At 44.4% G+C, this 19,183-nt stretch overlaps 1 protein-coding gene across 2 annotated transcripts in view; it reads left to right on the forward strand.

Moving 5' to 3' along the window:
- The first annotated feature begins 2,477 nt into the window (after positions 1 to 2,477).
- Positions 2,478 to 19,183, forward strand: part of LOC139422947 (acetyl-CoA carboxylase alpha) — a 50,870-nt gene continuing 34,164 nt past the window's right edge. The window contains exons 1-24 of one of the 2 annotated variants that reach the window (XM_071174443.1): positions 2,478 to 2,622; positions 5,376 to 5,649; positions 10,209 to 10,353; positions 10,452 to 10,590; positions 10,961 to 11,070; positions 11,191 to 11,272; positions 11,392 to 11,490; positions 12,800 to 13,017; positions 13,146 to 13,355; positions 13,494 to 13,664; positions 14,380 to 14,705; positions 14,850 to 15,104; positions 15,269 to 15,496; positions 15,612 to 15,762; positions 15,883 to 16,017; positions 16,171 to 16,317; positions 16,453 to 16,641; positions 16,753 to 16,853; positions 16,966 to 17,054; positions 17,331 to 17,455; positions 17,578 to 17,691; positions 17,797 to 17,910; positions 18,026 to 18,115; positions 18,294 to 18,412. In XM_071174443.1, the coding sequence (XP_071030544.1) occupies positions 5,411 to 5,649; positions 10,209 to 10,353; positions 10,452 to 10,590; positions 10,961 to 11,070; positions 11,191 to 11,272; positions 11,392 to 11,490; positions 12,800 to 13,017; positions 13,146 to 13,355; positions 13,494 to 13,664; positions 14,380 to 14,705; positions 14,850 to 15,104; positions 15,269 to 15,496; positions 15,612 to 15,762; positions 15,883 to 16,017; positions 16,171 to 16,317; positions 16,453 to 16,641; positions 16,753 to 16,853; positions 16,966 to 17,054; positions 17,331 to 17,455; positions 17,578 to 17,691; positions 17,797 to 17,910; positions 18,026 to 18,115; positions 18,294 to 18,412 (3,596 nt within the window). In that variant the 5' untranslated portion in view covers positions 2,478 to 2,622; positions 5,376 to 5,410. The remainder of the gene's footprint in view (positions 2,623 to 5,375; positions 5,650 to 10,208; positions 10,354 to 10,451; positions 10,591 to 10,960; positions 11,071 to 11,190; positions 11,273 to 11,391; positions 11,491 to 12,799; positions 13,018 to 13,145; positions 13,356 to 13,493; positions 13,665 to 14,379; positions 14,706 to 14,849; positions 15,105 to 15,268; positions 15,497 to 15,611; positions 15,763 to 15,882; positions 16,018 to 16,170; positions 16,318 to 16,452; positions 16,642 to 16,752; positions 16,854 to 16,965; positions 17,055 to 17,330; positions 17,456 to 17,577; positions 17,692 to 17,796; positions 17,911 to 18,025; positions 18,116 to 18,293; positions 18,413 to 19,183) is intronic. The other variant, XM_071174442.1, reaches the window with a different exon arrangement.

Consider the following 19,183-nt stretch of genomic DNA (forward strand, 5'->3'; position numbering starts at 1 on the left):
GGCCCCCAAAAGGTTGTTTAAAGAACCCCATAGGAGGTGGGGTTAATTGAGGAACCTCCTTAGTTGGTGGGGGTTCTTGCAGTAACCTAACTGCCCAACTGAACCATTTGGATTTGAATTTGAAAGGATTGCAGGTTAAGGCACTTAACTGAAACATGTAAAGATCTCCTCAATTTAAGGTCAGGTTGTCCCTTGTATGGTCTAAATGTATATTGTTTTATGATGATACCATCTTTTCATATTTGTGCAAATCTTTCTAAAACAGAAAATGGACACAATTCAAAGGATATGAATCAACAAAGAGGTAAGAATATGTAGGCTATATGTAGGCTATATCCAGGCTGTATCACAACCGGCCGTGATTGGGCGGCACACAATTGAAGAAGAGTCCCATAGGGCGGCACACAATTGGCACACCAGCATAGTCCAGGTTTGGCCGGTGTAGGCCGTCATTGTAAATAAGAATATGTTGAAGGCTAGCTGTACTGGGTGCAGATGACTGAACTGCTCACTTTTCTGTCTGTGTCTGCAGGTATACAGACAAGGAGGCATACAAAGGTATGTCAATTGGTATTGGTATGTTATGCATATCACATTTACCATCCTTCTCCTTTACCTCTTCAATGGATATCCCATAGGCCTCTACATTATGGACAATGTGTGTGTATGAAAACTATTATCAAAACAGTTTTTTTCATTCACAGTCACCATGAATACTGTTGTGTGTTTTGTTAATCATCTGTATAATTATATTCATGGGATTCACAGACTTCACCCTCTCTATACCTCTGATTAATATAACAGGAAACCTGTTACTGCAAAATCATTGTGGCTATGGATACGGAGAACATCAAGACATTAACATCAACATGCAAGAGGATATATCCATTGGACTTGGGGCTCTGTTGGGAGTTTACCTCATATTTTGATTTTTAAATGCTGCTTTGCCACTAAAATCATAATAAACACTGAGAACTAAAATATTGTGTTATTGTTGTTATTGTTATACATATTATTATAATTAATAATAACAGAGGAGGGGTAGTTTAAAAATTAACCCCAAAAGGTTCTTCAAAAGGTTCTTCGAGGATCCATTAAAAGGGGTTCTTTGAAGAACTTATAGGGGTTCCACCACAGTTTCAATTTGAAGAACCGCTGAAGGATACTCCAGGAGCCTTTTCTTTTTAGGGTGTACATTATTCTTCCCTATCTGCATACACTGGATACATGCCCAAATGTTTTGCATTGCACTGGAGCGGCTTGTGCACAAAAGCTCTTGCAAGGTATCTCATAAAGCCTAGCTATTACATGAGAAAACAGTAATATGGACAAAATGGGTTTCCTTACTCCATCCACCATACAGTCGACGTGCACCAATCACTTCATCTACTTCTTCTGCGTAAACTTCATGCGCAACCCCAAAAATAGCCCCCTTGAGAGGGGCTTTGCTTCGGAAATCCATACACAAAATATTCCAATCGCAAAGCATGCTCTTCTGTTCCGCGGACACGCAAAAAAATCTGAATAAGATCACCTCTTGTGACTCTCACCCAAGCCACCTTACCCAACGCCTCCATGATACTCTTTGAGACTTCAAACATTTACCAATATCTGAACAAGAGAGCCTCATCGAAATTGCAACGTGGTTCTGTGAAAATGTAATTTAATCAAAAGCCACTGACAGATTTCTAGATAGGGCTGCACTCAGAGTTTCTTGCCTTGGCAAATCACGCTGTTAAGACACTGATGCCCTTTGCAACCTCGTACCTATGTGAACTCGGCCCTCACTAGCATGCAAACTAAATGCAGGCACAGACTGTGTGTGGAACATGATTTAAGACTGAGACTCTCTCCAATACAATCCAACATTGCAGAGTTATGAGCATCCTTTCAAGCACACCCTTCTCATTAACATGTGGTGAGTAATTCACAATTTTTGATGAACAATACGGTTTTATATGTAAGATGGCTAAATAAAGAGAAAAAATATTGATTATTATTATATTATTTGTGCCCTGGTCCTATAAGAGCTCTTTGTCACTTCCCACCAGCCGGGATGTGACAAAAACTCACACTCATTCTTATTTTTAATAAATGTATCATATAGTGTGTGTGTTGCAGGCTTACAATGATGGCTAAAAACAACATTTGAGAGTGCACTGACCCTGGTGCAGCTGGAGGTTGAATGATTGAAGGGGTACGGGACTATAAAAAGTTTAGGAACCACTGTATTAAGGTATCTATACTTTTACTGATGTATGACAATTGGGTACTTTTGACCCATTGATTCGACTACGTAGTGTACCACCCCCGACCATACTGGACCAAACACGTGGGACAGTACAAAGGATTTCTCATTGGGCACACCTCCTCCCAGTCAGTTCCAGTTATGGCTCTTTCTGCCCTCCTCCTGAAATCGTCGCGCAATCCGATTGGTCCTCCGCTGCAGCGTGAGGCCAAAAGTAACCCATCTTCGCATCACACCATTCGTTGCTGTCAAAAACGTTAGGTCATCATAGTGTGATTTTTGTTTGGAAATGCATGTTTGAACCAGAGTGAATAAATAATCACCCATCCTTTGGGATAAAATATCCAGGATTGCTTGTCGGTTTATTTCACACGGTGAGTATCTTAAGCTCATTACGAGTACACTGACTGTCTGTACAGTATAACGCTAAGTAGCTAGCTGCCTGTATATAACTACACCTTGCCTGCCATTGTGCTAGCTAGTAAGATGCCGGTCTGACTAGATAGCTAGCTGCAAATGTCAGTAACCAACACGTTCTTATATGATACGCAATTCACATCCACCAGATTTGTATTGCGACGGAGTTTTGATTGATTTGATTATCGTAGTTAAACCATAACGCGACACAATTAGTAGTTACTAGCATGATTTGATGTAGCTACTCTAGCTAGCTAGCTAACGTTTGTTACTTTGCTCGACATAGGATTCCCATCCATAAGATTCACCAGTTTTGGGCCGGTGCGGGGGAGACATTTATTTCCCCATCATTAGAATCAACATGGACTCGAGGGTAGACGTAACATAGTAAACGTAAATCCGGAATACTCTATTTAGTTTTCTATGTTTCGTTTAGTTCGTATGGTATGTATTAATATGTGGGTAATCATCCAATTCGTATGCTATGCTGCAAATGTCAGTTTGTGTCTAGAGTTCACCTCTTGAATGAATGATGGGAAACTCGGCTACTTTTCGATTCGCAAGTCAGAAAGTTGTCAGCTGAGCCATCTCTCTTTAGGATGAACGATATGAATCTTCTAGCGATCTATTGATGCATATCACGAAGTGAGCGATGACATAGAAACACTACTGGTTTGACAGTGCTGTCTGTCACGCTTCACTATACCTGGGTGTGTGTTGTGTACGCTGTGGATGCAGTCAAATTTCTTTACATGGATGGAGAGGGCATGATGTTCTTTCAATGTCTGTGAGTCCTGTATAATGTATTAACAATGAGTCCAATTCCACTTAGCCTATTGTTTTTTTGGCACATTCATTTATTTTCTTTTGCGTGTTTCATATGCAGCCACGAAATGCTGGTGCGTAGGCTTACTGTGATTTGATTTACGAACTGCAAACTTGACTAGTTTATAAATGGGCTCGAACTGACTAAATACAATCTCATATCCTTGCCATTCATACATAATACAATGTAGTTATGTCTATGGTATCGTAACAGGACAAGTAAATGAAAGATCTTGTTAGTGTTTTTGATATGAAGTCCATCAGGACTTTCCAGACAGACGTTAAAGTGAGTGACTCGTCAGTAGCCTACCAAATCGCATTGGTAAGAGCCATTAATTAGACTCTCTAATTTGTAGCCTTTTTGGTGATTATCTCCAGATAAATTATGAAAACATTAGATGAAGATGAGTCCTCCTCACTGCAGGAACAAAAGGTAGGTTAGTGGAGCAATAGCCTCACTCTGGTCCAAAATATGATAAAATAAAATGGATTGAATTGTTTTTAAAGCTAATGACACTTGCGGTATTTTCAGAGATTGGTATAGGTCTACTGATTTAGTCAGTGTTGACAATGGACTGCTGTTTTCAGTGTAGGAAGGCCCATGATTAACACCTGCTTCATTCTTCAGTCATACCTGTATTGCAGATAGCTGAGAATTCCTCTTAAAAGGAAGTTTAAAGCCTGTGGAAGTCAGCAGAATCGTAAAATTATTTAATAAGAAATCTGTGGGTCAGTTGTTAAACAAGTACTTTTCTTGAATAATTGACATACAGCAGTTCACTTTTTGAAATTCTTTCAATAATTTAACTGATGTTCAATCTTTTCTCAACATTTATGGACCCAGAACTTAATTGAGCATCTCTTGTTTATTTTAGAGACCAATTTTTCTGTTGGTGAAAAATCAGGTCCTATTAAAAACATACTTTATGTAAAGTTGTTGGTGCTATAGCTTGCAAAATAAACACATGTGACTTTTGGTGACAAAATACTGTTTGTTTCTAACATTATAACTGTTTTCCTCAAGAAATTAATCTGCTTCATGTTTTATTTCCTTGCCACGATACTTCAGAGTATTGTGATACTGATATTGTGACAACACTGCAAGAGTGTTCAATAATTTCACTGTGTATTTAGGATGGAATCAAGCTAAAACACTGAAGTTGTCCGTGATGAGATTTGAACACGCAACTTCCTATCCACCCCGAACAATCGCCCTACTTTAGGTTTTGTCTTAAGTAAACTTCTTTCTTATGTAACCATATCAAACGTAAGATATCATACTAATTTGAGTGTCCCGGATTTACATTTACTATGTTATGTCTTGTCTATGATACCAGGCTGTTAGAGCCCTGTTGTAAAACATAATGTATTATCATGCTGGGTAGCTATGTCTTTGATCAGTGCTGTTCACTCACCTTCACTTAAATTATGTCTGCGGTGCTGGGCTTGCTTTTCAGGTCCAGCAGCTTAAACTGCTGCTGATAAGGTGTGTCTGCCTTCTGGTTGCTCTGCTCATGTGCAGTTGCAGTTTCGAGAAATTATACCCCCTCAAAGACTAATATCAAGGCAGACCATGCCTCTCAAACCAGTCAACTAGCAGTAGTTGACTACGTGGTTTTGGATTGGAGTTTGTTGTAGCTATGAGATATATTACAGTAAACACTTTATTTATGAAGGATTGGGAGGTATTGCAATCTACCATTCTTTTTGCAATATGAATGCAGTGTCAGCATAATTGTTGTGCAACTCAACTCACTGAAGTCTGACTAACAGCAGCCCTTGACAGGATGACCCTGTCATCATGCTGTGGCCTGACTTGAGTACTCCGTCTTTCTCCTGCTTTATATATATACATGTGGTTTTGATTCCCCTCCTCTCCCTCCAGTGTTCACAGCCTGCCAGGGTGGTGACAGTCCAGCCATGGCACAGCAGGATGCGCCTGCCAATAAGGCTGCTGCCCCGAACCTGGCCGTGCTGCACTCCAATTTTATCATCGGCTCTGTGTCAGAGGAGAACTCTGAGGATGAGTTTTTGGGGAAGCCAGACCTGACGCTGGGCCTGGAGGAGAAGGAGCGCTCCATATCCCCCACCTCTAGCCTCAGTTCAGAGAACAGCAGCTACGAGATGGGCTTTGACAACATTGACGGACCCCACATGAGGTCAGAACCCGGGCTTTTCTTTCTTGTTTGTTTTACCTGAGTCTCTCTGTTTGGTTTGTATTGTGTATCCAGGCATGGCATCCACACAAGTATTTAATCATAGCATGGTCTTTACGGTGGTTACCGTTATCTCAATAGATTATACAAGATGGTACTGCACTAGCTTTGATTGCAGCAACAATCTTCCCCCAGTCATATGGGAGGAAGAAACCTCCAATACAGACCTGTCTCTATCAGATGAGTCTGGAGGGGAGTATTCTGAAATGGCAGCAGGAGGAGAACACTGGGTTCAGTTCAGTGCTAACCCCCTGGCTGGCTCCCTCTTCTCTGCTGTGTGTGTGTTTAAAAACGTGGCCAGGCCAGCTTCACACCCTGCCTGCCTGCTATAGAGGAGCTGTGTGTTCTGGGAGGACTGGCCTCCCTGCTGCTGCTGTCCTTCTGCCAGCAGCCTCAGCCCATAGCTCTCCCTGGAGCCTGGTTTCACCAGCTCTCCTTTGTATTCAGCGGCTCTTTTTACAGCTACTGGGACTAGGCTGTAGAGAATGGAAGTTGTGAATGAGTGTGGTATACATCAGACTTGATTTGTATGGTTAAGTGGCAAATATGGTGCTGGCAGGAAGAATATGGCTACATTTGTACATATAGTAAGTTTTGGCTGTTTTGTTTCTCACTGTTTTTCTTGTTGCAAACTCTGTTTTTTTGTGTAGGTTATTTGGTCTAGTGAGGTTAAGCTAGAGTATATGCCTGTCTCAGCCCTGGCTTGTTGGAATTGAAGCATTGTAATGGAGACTAAGGCTGTGACAGTCATGGAATTTTGGATGATGGTTATTGGTCAGCCAAATGATCGCTGTCACCGTTATAACCCTTTGAATAAAAACAATGATATATACACTTCTATATTACACATTTTCTTATCATCTGCGCCTGACTGCATGTGCTCCTGCTGCAGGGAGGGGCGCGTTGCCTAGGCAACCGAAAACTTGTCAACCACAACACCTTGCTTGTTTCAATAAGGAGCAACAAAGTTTCATCACGTTGTAGAGCAGAGATCATCAACTAGATTCAGCTGTGGGTGGACTTTTTTCTTCTCTTGAGTGGATTGTCAGGGGGGCAGGAACATCGTTGCAAATAATTTGTATACTGCAAATTGACCGCAAGAAGCCCAAATATATTAATGTATTTATTTAGGCTTCTTGCGGTCAATTTGCAGTATACAAATTATTTGCAACGATGTTCCGGCCCCCCTGACAATCCACTAAAGAAAACAAATCGGCCTGTGGCAAAATCTAGTTGATCCCTGCTCTACAATGTGATGAAATATTATATTTGACTCGAACATATTCATTTCAAACCTTGCTTATGTTTGTGTACGGTCACATACACTGTACAAAACATTAGAACATGCTCTTTCTGTGACAGCTTTCACCTGGTCAGTCTATGATCCCTTATTGATGTCACTTGTTAAATCCACTTCGATCAGTGTAGATGAAGGGGAGGAGACAGGTTAAAGAATGATTTTTAAGCCTTGAGACAATCAAGGCATGGATTGTGTGTGTGTGCCATTCAGAGGGTGAATGGGCAAGACAAAGATTTAAGTGCCTTTGAACAGGGTATGGTAGTAGGTGCCAGACACACTGGTTTGTGTCAATAACTGTAATGCTGCTGGTTTCTTTTTACGCTAAAGTTTCCTGTGTAAAATCACTGAATTTGGCCAGCAGGCCACCAGTTGGGGGACCCTTTTTTAGATTCCATGTTAAAGCAGAAACTGACTCAACCGCACAAATGCCCGGCTGTCCAGTCTTCAGTCAGCTTTTTTAGAATATGTAAATGGTGTCATGGTTATTTTATTTTAATGCTGGTTTTCATCCATAATCATCGGTTACAGTTATACGGTGATTGTGCCAGCCCTAATAGAGACTGGTTAGAGTCAGGCCTACAGTCACTCTAGCAGTAAGGTTTTAGTGTTCTAGTGGTCCAATACCCTGAAGAAGTAAATATTCACACTGCTGTTCACCTGTCAGCTAGGCCTAACTCTTTCATACACCTCTGGCTACATGCCATAGCCATGGTTGGACAATAGCAGTGTACACACTCCTATATTAGCCTATTGGCAGTCATTTGGTGGGAGGATGGAAAGAAAACAATTAAAATGTACAGTGGGGGGAAAAAGTATTTAGTCAGCAACCAATTGTGTAAGTTCTCCCACTTAACTATGACAGACAAAATGAGAAATCCAGAAAATCACACTGTAGGATTTAATTAATGTATTTGCAAATGATGGTGGAAAATAAGTATTTGGTCAATAACAAAAGTTTATCTCAATACTTTGTTATATACCCTTTGTTGGCAATGACAAATGTTTTCTGTAAGTCTTCACAAGGTTTTCACACACTGTTGCTGGTATTTTGGCCCATTCCTCCATGCAGATCTCCTCTAGAGCAGTGATGTTTTGGGGCTGTTGCTGGGCAACACAGACTTTCAACTCCCTCCAAAGATTTTCTATGGGGTTGAGATCTGGAGAATGGCTAGGCCACTCCAGGACCTTGAAATGCTTCTTACGAAGCTAATCCTTCGTTTCCCGGGCGGTGTGTTTGGGATCATTGTCATGCTGAAAGACCCAGCCACATTTCATCTTCAATGCCCTTGCTGATGGAAGGAGGTTTTCACTCAAAATCTCACGATACATGGCCCCATTCATTCTTTCCTTTACACGGATCAGTCGTCCTGGTCCCTTTGCAGAAAAACAGCCCCAAAGCATGATGTTTCCACCCCCATGCTTCACAGTAGGTATGGTGTTCTTTGGATGCAACTCAGCATTCTTTGTCCTCCAAACACGACGAGTTGAGTTTTTACCAAAAAGTTGTTATATTTTGGTTTCATCTGACCATATGACATTCTCCCAATCTTCTTCTGGATCATCCAAATGCTCTCTAGCAAACTTCAGACGGGCCTGGACATGTACTGGCTTAAGCAGGGGGACACGTCTGGCCCTGCAGGATTTGAGTCCCTGGCGGCGTAGTGTGTTACTGATGGTAGGCTTTGTTACTTTGGTCCCAGCTCTCTGCAGGTCATTCACTAGGTCCCCCCGTGTGGTTCAGGGGTTTTTGCTCACCGTTCTTGTGATCATTTTGACCCCACGGGGGTGAGATCTTGCGTGGAGCTCCAAATCGAGGGAGATTCAGTGGTCTTGTATGTCTTCCATTTCCTAATAATTGCTCCCACAGTTCATTTCTTCAAACCAAGCTGCTTACCTATTGCAGATTCAGTCTTCCCAGCCTGGTGCAGGACTACAATTTTGTTTCTGGTGTCCTTTGACAGCTCTTTGGTCTTGGCCATAGTGGAGTTTGGAGTGTGACTGTGTGAGGTTGTGGACAGGTGTCTTTTATACTGATAACAGGTGCCATTAATACAGGTAATGAGTGGAGGAGAGGAGCCTCTTAAAGAAGAAGTTACAGGTCTGTGAGAGTCAGAAATCTTGCTTGTTTGTAGGTGACCAAATACTTATTTTCCACCATAATTTGCAAATTCAAAAAAAATCCTACAATGTGATTTTCTGGATTTTTTTTTCTTCTAATTTTGTCTGTCATAGTTGAAGTGTACCTATGATGAAAATTACAGGCCTCATCTTAAGTGGGAGAATTTACACAATTGGTGGCTGACTAAATACTTTTTTGCCCCACTGTATATCAGATATCAAGTTAGGTTTAACTAAACATGCCAAAGTATTTACCTACAGTCTATTTGGTGTTGACTGAGCTTTCAGACTGTTATGATGTGCCAGTTTGACAAAGGAGGCATGTTATTTTTGTTCCTTTTTTAGTGATCAGTTGTAGTCTCACAGCTCTCCACAGCTGCCCTCAAGTCTGGTTGGGCTTCAGGGGACAGGGGAGTATGTGATGAGGGAATGTGAGCGTTGATGGTGAAACTGGAATTACTGGACAGTGGGAGGGGAGACTCTTCTCCCCCACCCCTCTCTCCTATAGGGCAAGGGGGAGCTCAGCTTAGCTCTAACGGGAAGTGCCATTCTCTGGGGGGCTTCATTCAGAAGCCTCTGTCTGAATGTAGCATGCCTGCTGAGGAGAGCACAGATCTCCCCAATATCCTCATGATGCAACAGTGCAGTGTCAGGCCACAGCAGCAAGCCAAACGCAGACTGGGGGTGCTGCCACACCCTCCTGGGTGAATGGATGCCTGCTCCTCCTCCCCATCCTCCCACTGGCTCTCTCTGTGGGTGGAGCCTAGTTTATTTTTCCCTCAGTGGAAACGCAAGTGTGTGCAAAGCTGTCATCAAGGCAAAGGGTGGCTGCTTTGAAGAATCTCAAATATAAAATATAGATTTTTGATGTGTTTAACACTTTGGTTACTACATGATTCCATGTGTAATTTCATAATTTTGATGTCTTCACTGTTATTCTACAATGTAGAGAAACTTTGTACTGAGTAGGTGTGTCCAAACTTTTGATTGGTACTGTGCATTTTTATGATAGATTGTGTTATGTTTATGCTGGGAAATGGTGAACCTCATCAACTGTACACTCTTAATGCGGAAATAATGTTAGTTGTTCACACAGACCAAGCATGTCTGGGCTGCACCTGGTCAAGCAGGGGCGAGACCGCCGTCGCATCGACCTGCAGAGAGATTTCACTGTGGCCTCCCCCGCCGAGTTCGTCACCCGCTTCGGAGGCAATAAGGTCATCGAGAAGGTAAGACCAGGGCTTCTTTAGCTTCTGTTGCCTAGTTTTACCACATTGACAGAGTATTTCAGAGACTAGTCCCCCACTCACATCTCTTCCTGTCTCAGGTCCTCATTGCCAACAATGGCATCGCGGCGGTTAAGTGCATGCGCTCCATCCGCCGCTGGGCTTACGAGATGTTCCGCAACGAGCGCGCCATCCGTTTTGTCGTCATGGTAACCCCCGAGGACCTGAAGGCCAATGCAGGTGTGCTTTACATTACGGAAGCATCACCACTAGTAACAGCAGAGTGACTAATCTCTACCCATCCTCTCCTAACTCTGCTTAATAAACAAGCAGACCCTCAAGGCTCCCAGGGATGGACCAGAGCAGGCTGTCTGTTGGTTTTGTCCTGCAATGCACTGAACAGCCAAGCATGACCTAGTTCAGAAGAAAATGCTCTGTCTGGTGTAGAAAGGCAGTGCATTCTGAAAGTGCTGTCATGTGTAAATAGTTTGACACTGATGGTTTAGATGAGATGATATTGAGAGACAAAAGGTCAGATTAAATGTTGGACTGTTATACATGCTATCTTATGTGCAGAGCGAAATGGTTTTCACTCCACTATCTTCTACAGAGTACATAAAGATGGCCGACCACTATGTGCCGGTGCCAGGAGGGACCAATAACAACAACTATGCCAACGTGGAGCTCATTCTGGACATTGCCAAGCGAATACCTGTGCAGGTACTGCTAGACATTCATTTATTTAGGCCTTGAGTAGACCTTCTTTTAAATAATGATTGAACTTTCTTGAAATCTGTATTTGAACTTGTTGTGTTTATAATTCTTGTCTTGTGTCTCCAGGCTGTATGGGCTGGGTGGGGCCACGCCTCAGAGAATCCCAAACTCCCAGAGCTGCTCATGAAGAATGGCATTGCCTTCATGGGTAAGACTGTTTTCTACTGAGTCTAGATCTTTCTTCACACAGAGCCATGGATACTGCTTTTAGCCCCCCTGTCCTGTGCATGAGTTGGCCTGTAAGATGTGTTCTGCTCCCACTTCCAGGTCCTCCTAGCCAGGCCATGTGGGCACTAGGGGACAAGATCGCCTCATCCATTGTGGCTCAGACAGCTGGCATCCCTACCCTGCCATGGAGTGGAGCAGGTATGTCCGTGCACTGTTTAAAAAATATATTTTTTCATTAACCTTTTATTTAACCAGTTAAGTCAGTTAAGAATTAAGAACAAATTCTTATTTACTTATTTGTCCTATAAATATAGGACAAAACACACATCACAACAAGAGACAACACAACACTACATAAAGAGAGACCTAAGACAACATAGCAAGGCAGCAACACATGACAACACAGCATGGTATCAACATAACAACAACATGGTAGCAGCATAAAACATGTTACAAACATTATTGGGCATAGACAACAGCACAAAGGGCAAGAAGGTAGAGACAACATTACACAAAGCAGCCACAACTGTCAGATTGTCCATGATTGAGTCTTTGAATGAAGAGATTGAGATAAAACTGTAGAGTTTGAGTGTTTGTTATAGCTCCTCCCAGTCGCTAGCTGCAGCGAACTGAAAAGAGGAGCGACCCAGGGATGTGTGTGCTTTGGGGACCTTTAACACAATGTGACTGGCAGAACGGATGTTGGGTGTGAAGGATGAGGGCTGCAGTAGATATCTCAGATAGGGGGGAGCGAGGCCTAAGAGGGTTTTATAAATAAGCATGAATATTTCTGATGTCTTAAGTAAGTCGGTTGTCAGACGGCTCCCATAGTGTGTGTGTGTTAGACTTGGGCGGTATACCGGGGTATTTTGAAATGCACACAGTGCATATATTTTTGTTGAATAATTATTTTCACAAAAATCTAATTGAGCCAGTCACATGGTGATTGTCTCAAAGAGCACACATAGCAAACAGAAGTTTTGTGATGTGATGAACCAGTGTGAGAAAGGTGATCAAGTTATACTTGAAATTCACTAGCTACTAATTTTTGGCAGCTGAGTATCTTAAGTTAACTATCTAAGATGTGCCAAATAAATGTTTTCCAGCTCAGGGCTTCAGCTATGCATTTGGTTTGCTAACTTGCTAGCTATATGTGGCTAACTTGCTAGCTATATGTGGCTAACTTGCAAGATCAACCTTCTTGTTTACAGCAGAGACGGTCAATCCCCTCCTGGATGAAGTGCAAGTAGCCCCTTGAGTTAGTTGTATAACTTCATGAGCTGGGTTTTCTGTGCTTGCAATTAGTTTATGTTCGCTTGCATTTGTTAGCATTTAGCTAGCGTCCACTATGGGAATTCGCTAGTACTTTGTTTGCATTTCTTTGCATTTGTGAGGGGTGAAAGAAATAGAGCCCCTTGTGTACGCTGCCGGTAATACCAAACACACAGGTATGGTACAGGAATGGTATGGAACTCTGGATACCGCCCAACCCATGTGTGTGTCTCAGGACTCACAGTGGATTGGACAGAGAGTGACCAGAAGAAGAGGATCATCAACGTTCCCCCTGATCTGTATGAGCTGGGCTGCATCCATGATGTGGAGGCAGGACTGAAGGCTGCGGAGGTGGTGGGCTACCCCGTGATGGTGAAGGCCTCCGAGGGAGGTGGAGGAAAGGGCATCCGCAAAGTCAACTGTGCTGATGACTTCCCCAACCTCTTCAGACAGGTGAGAAGTACAGTCTAATTCCAGTATCACTAGAAGGTTAAGAGCTGAAATACATGATCAGTATGTGTATAATTATCTATACTACGTGATCAGTATGATTATGATGCCTTCTCTCCTTGGCTCCTCAGGTCCAGACTGAGGTTCCAGGCTCACCCATCTTTGTGATGCAGCTGGCCAAACACGCTCGTCACCTGGAGGTCCAGCTCCTGGCTGACCAGTACGGCAACGCCATCTCCCTGTTCGGCAGGGACTGCTCCGTACAGCGGCGACACCAGAAGATCATAGAAGAGGCTCCCGCCACCATCTCCACCTCAGCCGTTTTTGAGGACATGGAGAGGGTATGGCACAATTTGTGCTATTGGATGGGAAGAGCTATTCCAATATGTTTCATTTGAGAGAGACTATGACCAGAGGGACTTGTTGACCTGTGGTTAAGTTGCCGGGTTGTGACTGAGTGTCTATTCCTCACTCCTCAGTGTGCAGTGAAGCTGGCTAAGATGGTGGGCTACGTCAGTGCTGGCACAGTGGAGTATCTCTACAGCCAAGATGGCAGCTTCTACTTCCTAGAACTCAACCCTCGTCTGCAGGTGGAACACCCCTGTACTGAGATGGTGGCCGACGTCAACCTGCCTGCTGCACAGCTACAGGTCTGTGTCTTTTTGGTTTTACTATCCTTATCGGTACCAGAAGTCTTCACAAAGATAGTAATACAAGGACAGTTTGGGTATTTTAGGCTTAGGTGTTAGGTTTAGAGTTAGGGAAGCTAGGATTGTGAATGGGAATCAATTGTTTGGTCCCTACAAGGATAGTAAAAGAAATGCGTGTGTGATGTCCTGCCCTGCTCATGTTCAGTCTGTTGTACGTCTCTGTTGATGACACACTTCACTGTTCTCAAAGGTGTTTTATCCCAGGCCTCTGTCTCCATGGTAACTGGCTAGATTAGAGCGAGCTAAACTAAGCTACTCCGCAGCATCTAGACAGTGCTGTGGTGGAGGGATCTGCTCTCTGTCAACCTCTCTGCAGCATAGACACAAACTAATCTCACTAGGCAGGAAGGTACAGACCACAATGGGATACAACAGCGCTTTGACTCCTGAGTTACACGAAAGTCCAGGCAGGAAGAGTCCATAGGAGAAAGTTCATAACCGTGTTCTAAGTGAGAGAAAAATATCTGTTTCATTCAAGATACAATGTTCCTCTTGTCAGCCAAATAAAACCCTAGCTACCATTTAGGAAATAAAAGGGACATTTTCTTTTGATAAAATTGTTAATAATGATCATGCCATTTCTAAACATTGGACTTTTCAATTAGTTTGACAGAATATTCTTAGTTCTATAGACTATAATGGTCTTCCTCCTCAGATTGCCATGGGGATCCCCCTGCACCGTATTAAGGACATCAGAATGATGTATGGGGTCCAGCCCTGGGGAGACTCTATGATTGACTTTGAGGGTCTGTCCACGGCCCCCTCCCCACGTGGACATGTCATCGCTGCCCGCATCACCAGTGAGAACCCGGATGAGGGTTTCAAGCCGAGCTCGGGCACAGTGCAGGAGCTGAACTTCCGCAGTAACAAGAATGTGTGGGGATACTTCAGTGTGGCCGCGGCCGGAGGCCTGCATGAGTTTGCAGACTCCCAGTTTGGCCACTGCTTCTCCTGGGGTGAGAACCGAGAGGAGGCCATCTCGTGAGTACACACGCGTGCGCACACACACACACACACACACACACACACACACACACACACACATATTAGAAATACTAATGTAAAGTTTGTTGTGTTGTCAGTAACACCCAATGATGTATGGTAACACCTCTCCTGTGTGTGTAGTAACATGGTGGTGGCCCTGAAGGAGCTGTCTATCAGAGGAGACTTTAGGACCACAGTGGAGTACCTCATCAAGCTTCTGGAGACTGAGAGCTTCCAGCACAACACCATTGACACAGGCTGGCTGGACAGGCTCATCTCAGAGAAGATGCAGGCAGAGCGTCCTGACACCATGCTGGGCATAGTGAGCGGGGCTCTCCATGTGGCTGACGTCAACCTGAGGAACAGTGTCTCCAACTTCCTGCACTCTCTAGAAAGGTCAACACTATTTTAAGCATACAAGAATGTTACAACTTTAGTCCAGAGAGAAGCTGCAGTGCTCTGGTCATTTTGGGATTGCTATTGATTGTGACCCTACACATACACACACACACACACACACACACACACCATATCTCTCCCTCCTCTCTCCCCCTCTGCAGAGGCCAGGTACTGCCCGCACACACCCTTCTCAACACCGTGGATGTGGAGTTGATCTATGAGGGTACTAAGTATTGTCTGAAGGTGACGCGTCAGTCCCCCAACTCCTATGTGGTCATCATGAACAGCACCGCTGCCGAGGTGGACGTCCATCGCCTCAGCGACGGGGGCCTGTTGCTCTCCTACGACGGCAGCAGCTACACCACCTACATGAAGGAGGAGGTGGACCGGTAGGCTGGATGGAAAGAATGAATAAATGCGTTCTTTTATTAAAAGGAATATTGAGGCGTTTGCTTGGGGTTGATTTTAGAATTGGGCAATAGACTGAAAGAGAATTTCTCCCAGGTACCGCATCACCATTGGGAACAAGACGTGTGTGTTTGAGAAGGAGAACGACCCGTCCCTGCTTCGCTCGCCCTCAGCAGGGAAACTCATCCAGTACACCGTGGAGGACGGGGGGCACGTGTTCTCTGGCCAGTGTTACGCTGAGATAGAGGTGTGTGTGACATATGGTTGAGGTTTGGTTATATAGGCGAGATGTGGTTTGGCCATGGTCACACACTCCATTAGCAGAGTGAACAGGCATGTAAACCGTGTGTTTGTGTCTCTGTCTCAGGTGATGAAGATGGTGATGACTCTGACGGCGCTGGTGTCCGGCTGTATCCACTATGTGAAGAGACCCGGTGCCGTGCTGGAGCCTGGCTGCGTCATCGCCAAGCTGCAGTTGGATGATCCTGGCAGGGTACAACAGGTCAGTGTGGCAGGGCATGTCTGACACTGGGGGGATTTAGAAATATTTGACTAAATATGCTCTTTTTGTATTTTGTACCTGAAATATGGAGAAGGTGTACAGAACGTTCCATGTGAGACTTTAGAAGCATTTTGTAACGTGCGTGTCTCTCAGGCGGAGCTGCACCACGGGGCCCTGCCCGTCATCCAGGCGGCGGCGTTGAGAGGAGAGAAGCTCCACAGGGTCTTCCACAGCACCCTGGACCACCTGGTGCACATCATGAGTGGCTTCTGCCTGCCTGAACCATTTTTCAGTGGAAAGGCAAGTTGTGCACTACTACTGTACACACACAGACACACACTAGTATACGCCCAAAGATGTAAAAACAAAAGACGCCAATATTCTGTGTTCATACATGAATCTGTTTTAAATTGGTAATATTGTGTGTTTCCCCAGCTAAAGGAATGGGTGGAAAGGCTGATGAAGACTTTTCGGGACCCCTCCCTGCCACTGTTGGAGCTGCAGGACATTATGACCAGTGTGTCAGGCCGGATCCCCCTCGCTGTAGAGAAATGCATCAAGAAGGAGATGGCCCAGTACGCCAGCAACATTACCTCTGTGCTCTGCCAGTTCCCCAGTCAGCAGGTACAGACATACACACGTTATATTATTCAGGCTGGTTATTACATTATTTATGATTATATGGAGAGTGCATTGGGAATACACCAGACTGATTGTACATGTTCTTTGGTCCAGATTGCCAACATCCTGGACAGTCATGCTGCCACTCTGAACAGGAAGTCGGAGAGAGAGGTGTTCTTCATGAACACTCAGAGCATTGTACAGCTGGTGCAGAAGTGAGTCCTGCTCTCAGCTTCAGGGATTTAAATTGTTGATGATAAATACACATACTGTGTTCACACTGATTGTCTCTGTGCCAGACCATGTCCATATTGTCTCTGTGTCCAGGTACCGCAGTGGCATCCGTGGTCACATGAAGGCTGTGGTGATGGACCTGCTCAGACAGTACCTCAAAGTAGAGGTCCAGTTCCAGCATGGTGAGGAACATTACACTCTACTGCAAGAATCTGCAGGCTGTTAAGCAATGGGTATCCTGGGTTGGTATAGGGGGGAAAGGAAAGGATGAGCCTTTTTTTTTTAGTCCTGTTGGTCTTTGATTTTTAAATACGATTCAAAGGTCTTCTCTCAGGACTGCAGTTGCTCTATTTGTCCATGTGAGGGCACTGTTAGACAACACACATTTCAGTTGCGCCTTACTTTGAGCTCCGGTTGATTTTAATTTTCCTCTGAATCCTGTGTGTGTGTGATTCCAGGACACTACGACAAGTGTGTGTTCACACTGCGTGAGGAGAACAAGAGCGACATGGCCAACGTGTTAAACTACATCTTCTCGCACGCCCAGGTCACCAAGAAGAACCTCCTGGTCACCATGCTTATTGTAAGTTCTTCCCTCCTTTAGAAATACATTGGTCATGATTAATTCCTAAGTGTTTGTGTGACACAGTTGACTGTGTGTGTTTTCCTCTTTGTCTAAGACCAGAGTTTGTGTGTGTGTTGTAGGACCAGCTGTGTGGTCGTGACCCCACCCTGACTGACGAGCTGATGGCCATTTTGACAGAGCTCACCCAGCTCAGCAAGACAACCAACGCCAAGGTGGCACTGCGCGCCCGCCAGGTCAGCACTCGTCACTTCCTGTCTCTCTGAAGCGTCTCTTCCTGTTATTGTGATTGACCAGGGTATGAGTTGTCATATTCTCACTCCCCTCTGTCTCCTCCTCAGGTGCTGATCGCCTCCCACCTCCCGTCCTACGAGCTCCGCCACAACCAGGTGGAGTCCATCTTCCTCTCTGCCATCGACATGTATGGACACCAGTTCTGCATCGAGAACCTGCAGGTAGGGACCATGGCCGTTGACTTTTTATTGGCATTGCTGAAGGCAGTATATTGAGGATCTTTGTTACTTTTTCACAGCCTTTTCAAGATTCTGAATTCTCTCTCGTTCTTTGTAGAAACTGATCTTGTCTGAGACGTCCATCTTTGATGTGCTGCCCAACTTCTTCTACCACAGTAACCAGGTGGTCCGGATGGCTGCCCTGGAGGTGAGAGGAAGCAGATCGTGGTTTTTGGATTCAAAGCCACCGTAGCTGGTTGCCCAGAGAATTTAACCGTATTTGCCGATGAACTAAGAGGGCCATTTCAGGGGATTAAAGGAGACAATCCTCCACTGTAGCCAGATCTCTACTGTGTTAACTCTCGTGTCTGTGTTTCCCACCCCAGGTGTACGTACGTAGAGCCTACATTGCCTATGAGCTCAACAGCGTCCAGCACAGACAGCTGAAGGACAACACCTGCATTGTAGAGTTCCAGTTCATGCTGCCTACTTCCCACCCCAACCGGTACGTACACACACACACACACACACAGGAGATGGTTCTATATGGGAGGTGGTTCTACGGTGCTTTCGGAAAGTATTCAGATCCCTTCACTTTTTTACATTAGACTTTTTCTAAAATTGATTAAGTGAACTGTTTACCTCATCAATCTACTACACACAATACCCCATAATGACAAAGCGAAAACAGGTTTTTAGACTTTTGCAGATTTATTAAAAACAGAAACCTTATTTACATAAGTATTCCTACACTTTGCTAAGATATTTGAAATTAAGCTCAGGTATATCCTGTTTCCATTGACCATCCTTGATGTTTCTACAACTTGATTGGAGTTCACCTGTGGTAAATTCAATTGATTGGATTTGGAAAGGCACAGGCCTGAATGCCAAGCGTCAAGTCTGGAGGAAACCTATGGTGAAGAATGGTGGCAGCATCGTGCTGTGGGGATGTTTTTTGGCAGGGACTGGGAGGCATGATCGAGGGAAAGATAAACAGAACAAAGTACTTGGTGAAAACCTGCTCCAGAGCTCTCCGGACCTCAGGCTGCGGTGAAGGTTCACCTTCCAAAAGGACCCTAAGCACACAGCCAAGAAAACACAGGAGTGGCTTCGCGACAAGTCTCTGAATGTCCTAATTAAGTGGCCCAGCCAGAGCCTGGACTTGAATCCAATCGAACATCCCTGGAGAGACCTGAAAATATCTGTGCTGCAACGCTCCCAATTCAACCTGAGACGATCTGCAGAGAAGAATGGGAGAAACTCTTCAAATACAGGT

This window comes from Oncorhynchus clarkii, chromosome 12 (assembly GCF_045791955.1).
Source record: "Oncorhynchus clarkii lewisi isolate Uvic-CL-2024 chromosome 12, UVic_Ocla_1.0, whole genome shotgun sequence".
NCBI classification, from domain to species: Eukaryota; Metazoa; Chordata; class Actinopteri; order Salmoniformes; family Salmonidae; genus Oncorhynchus; species Oncorhynchus clarkii.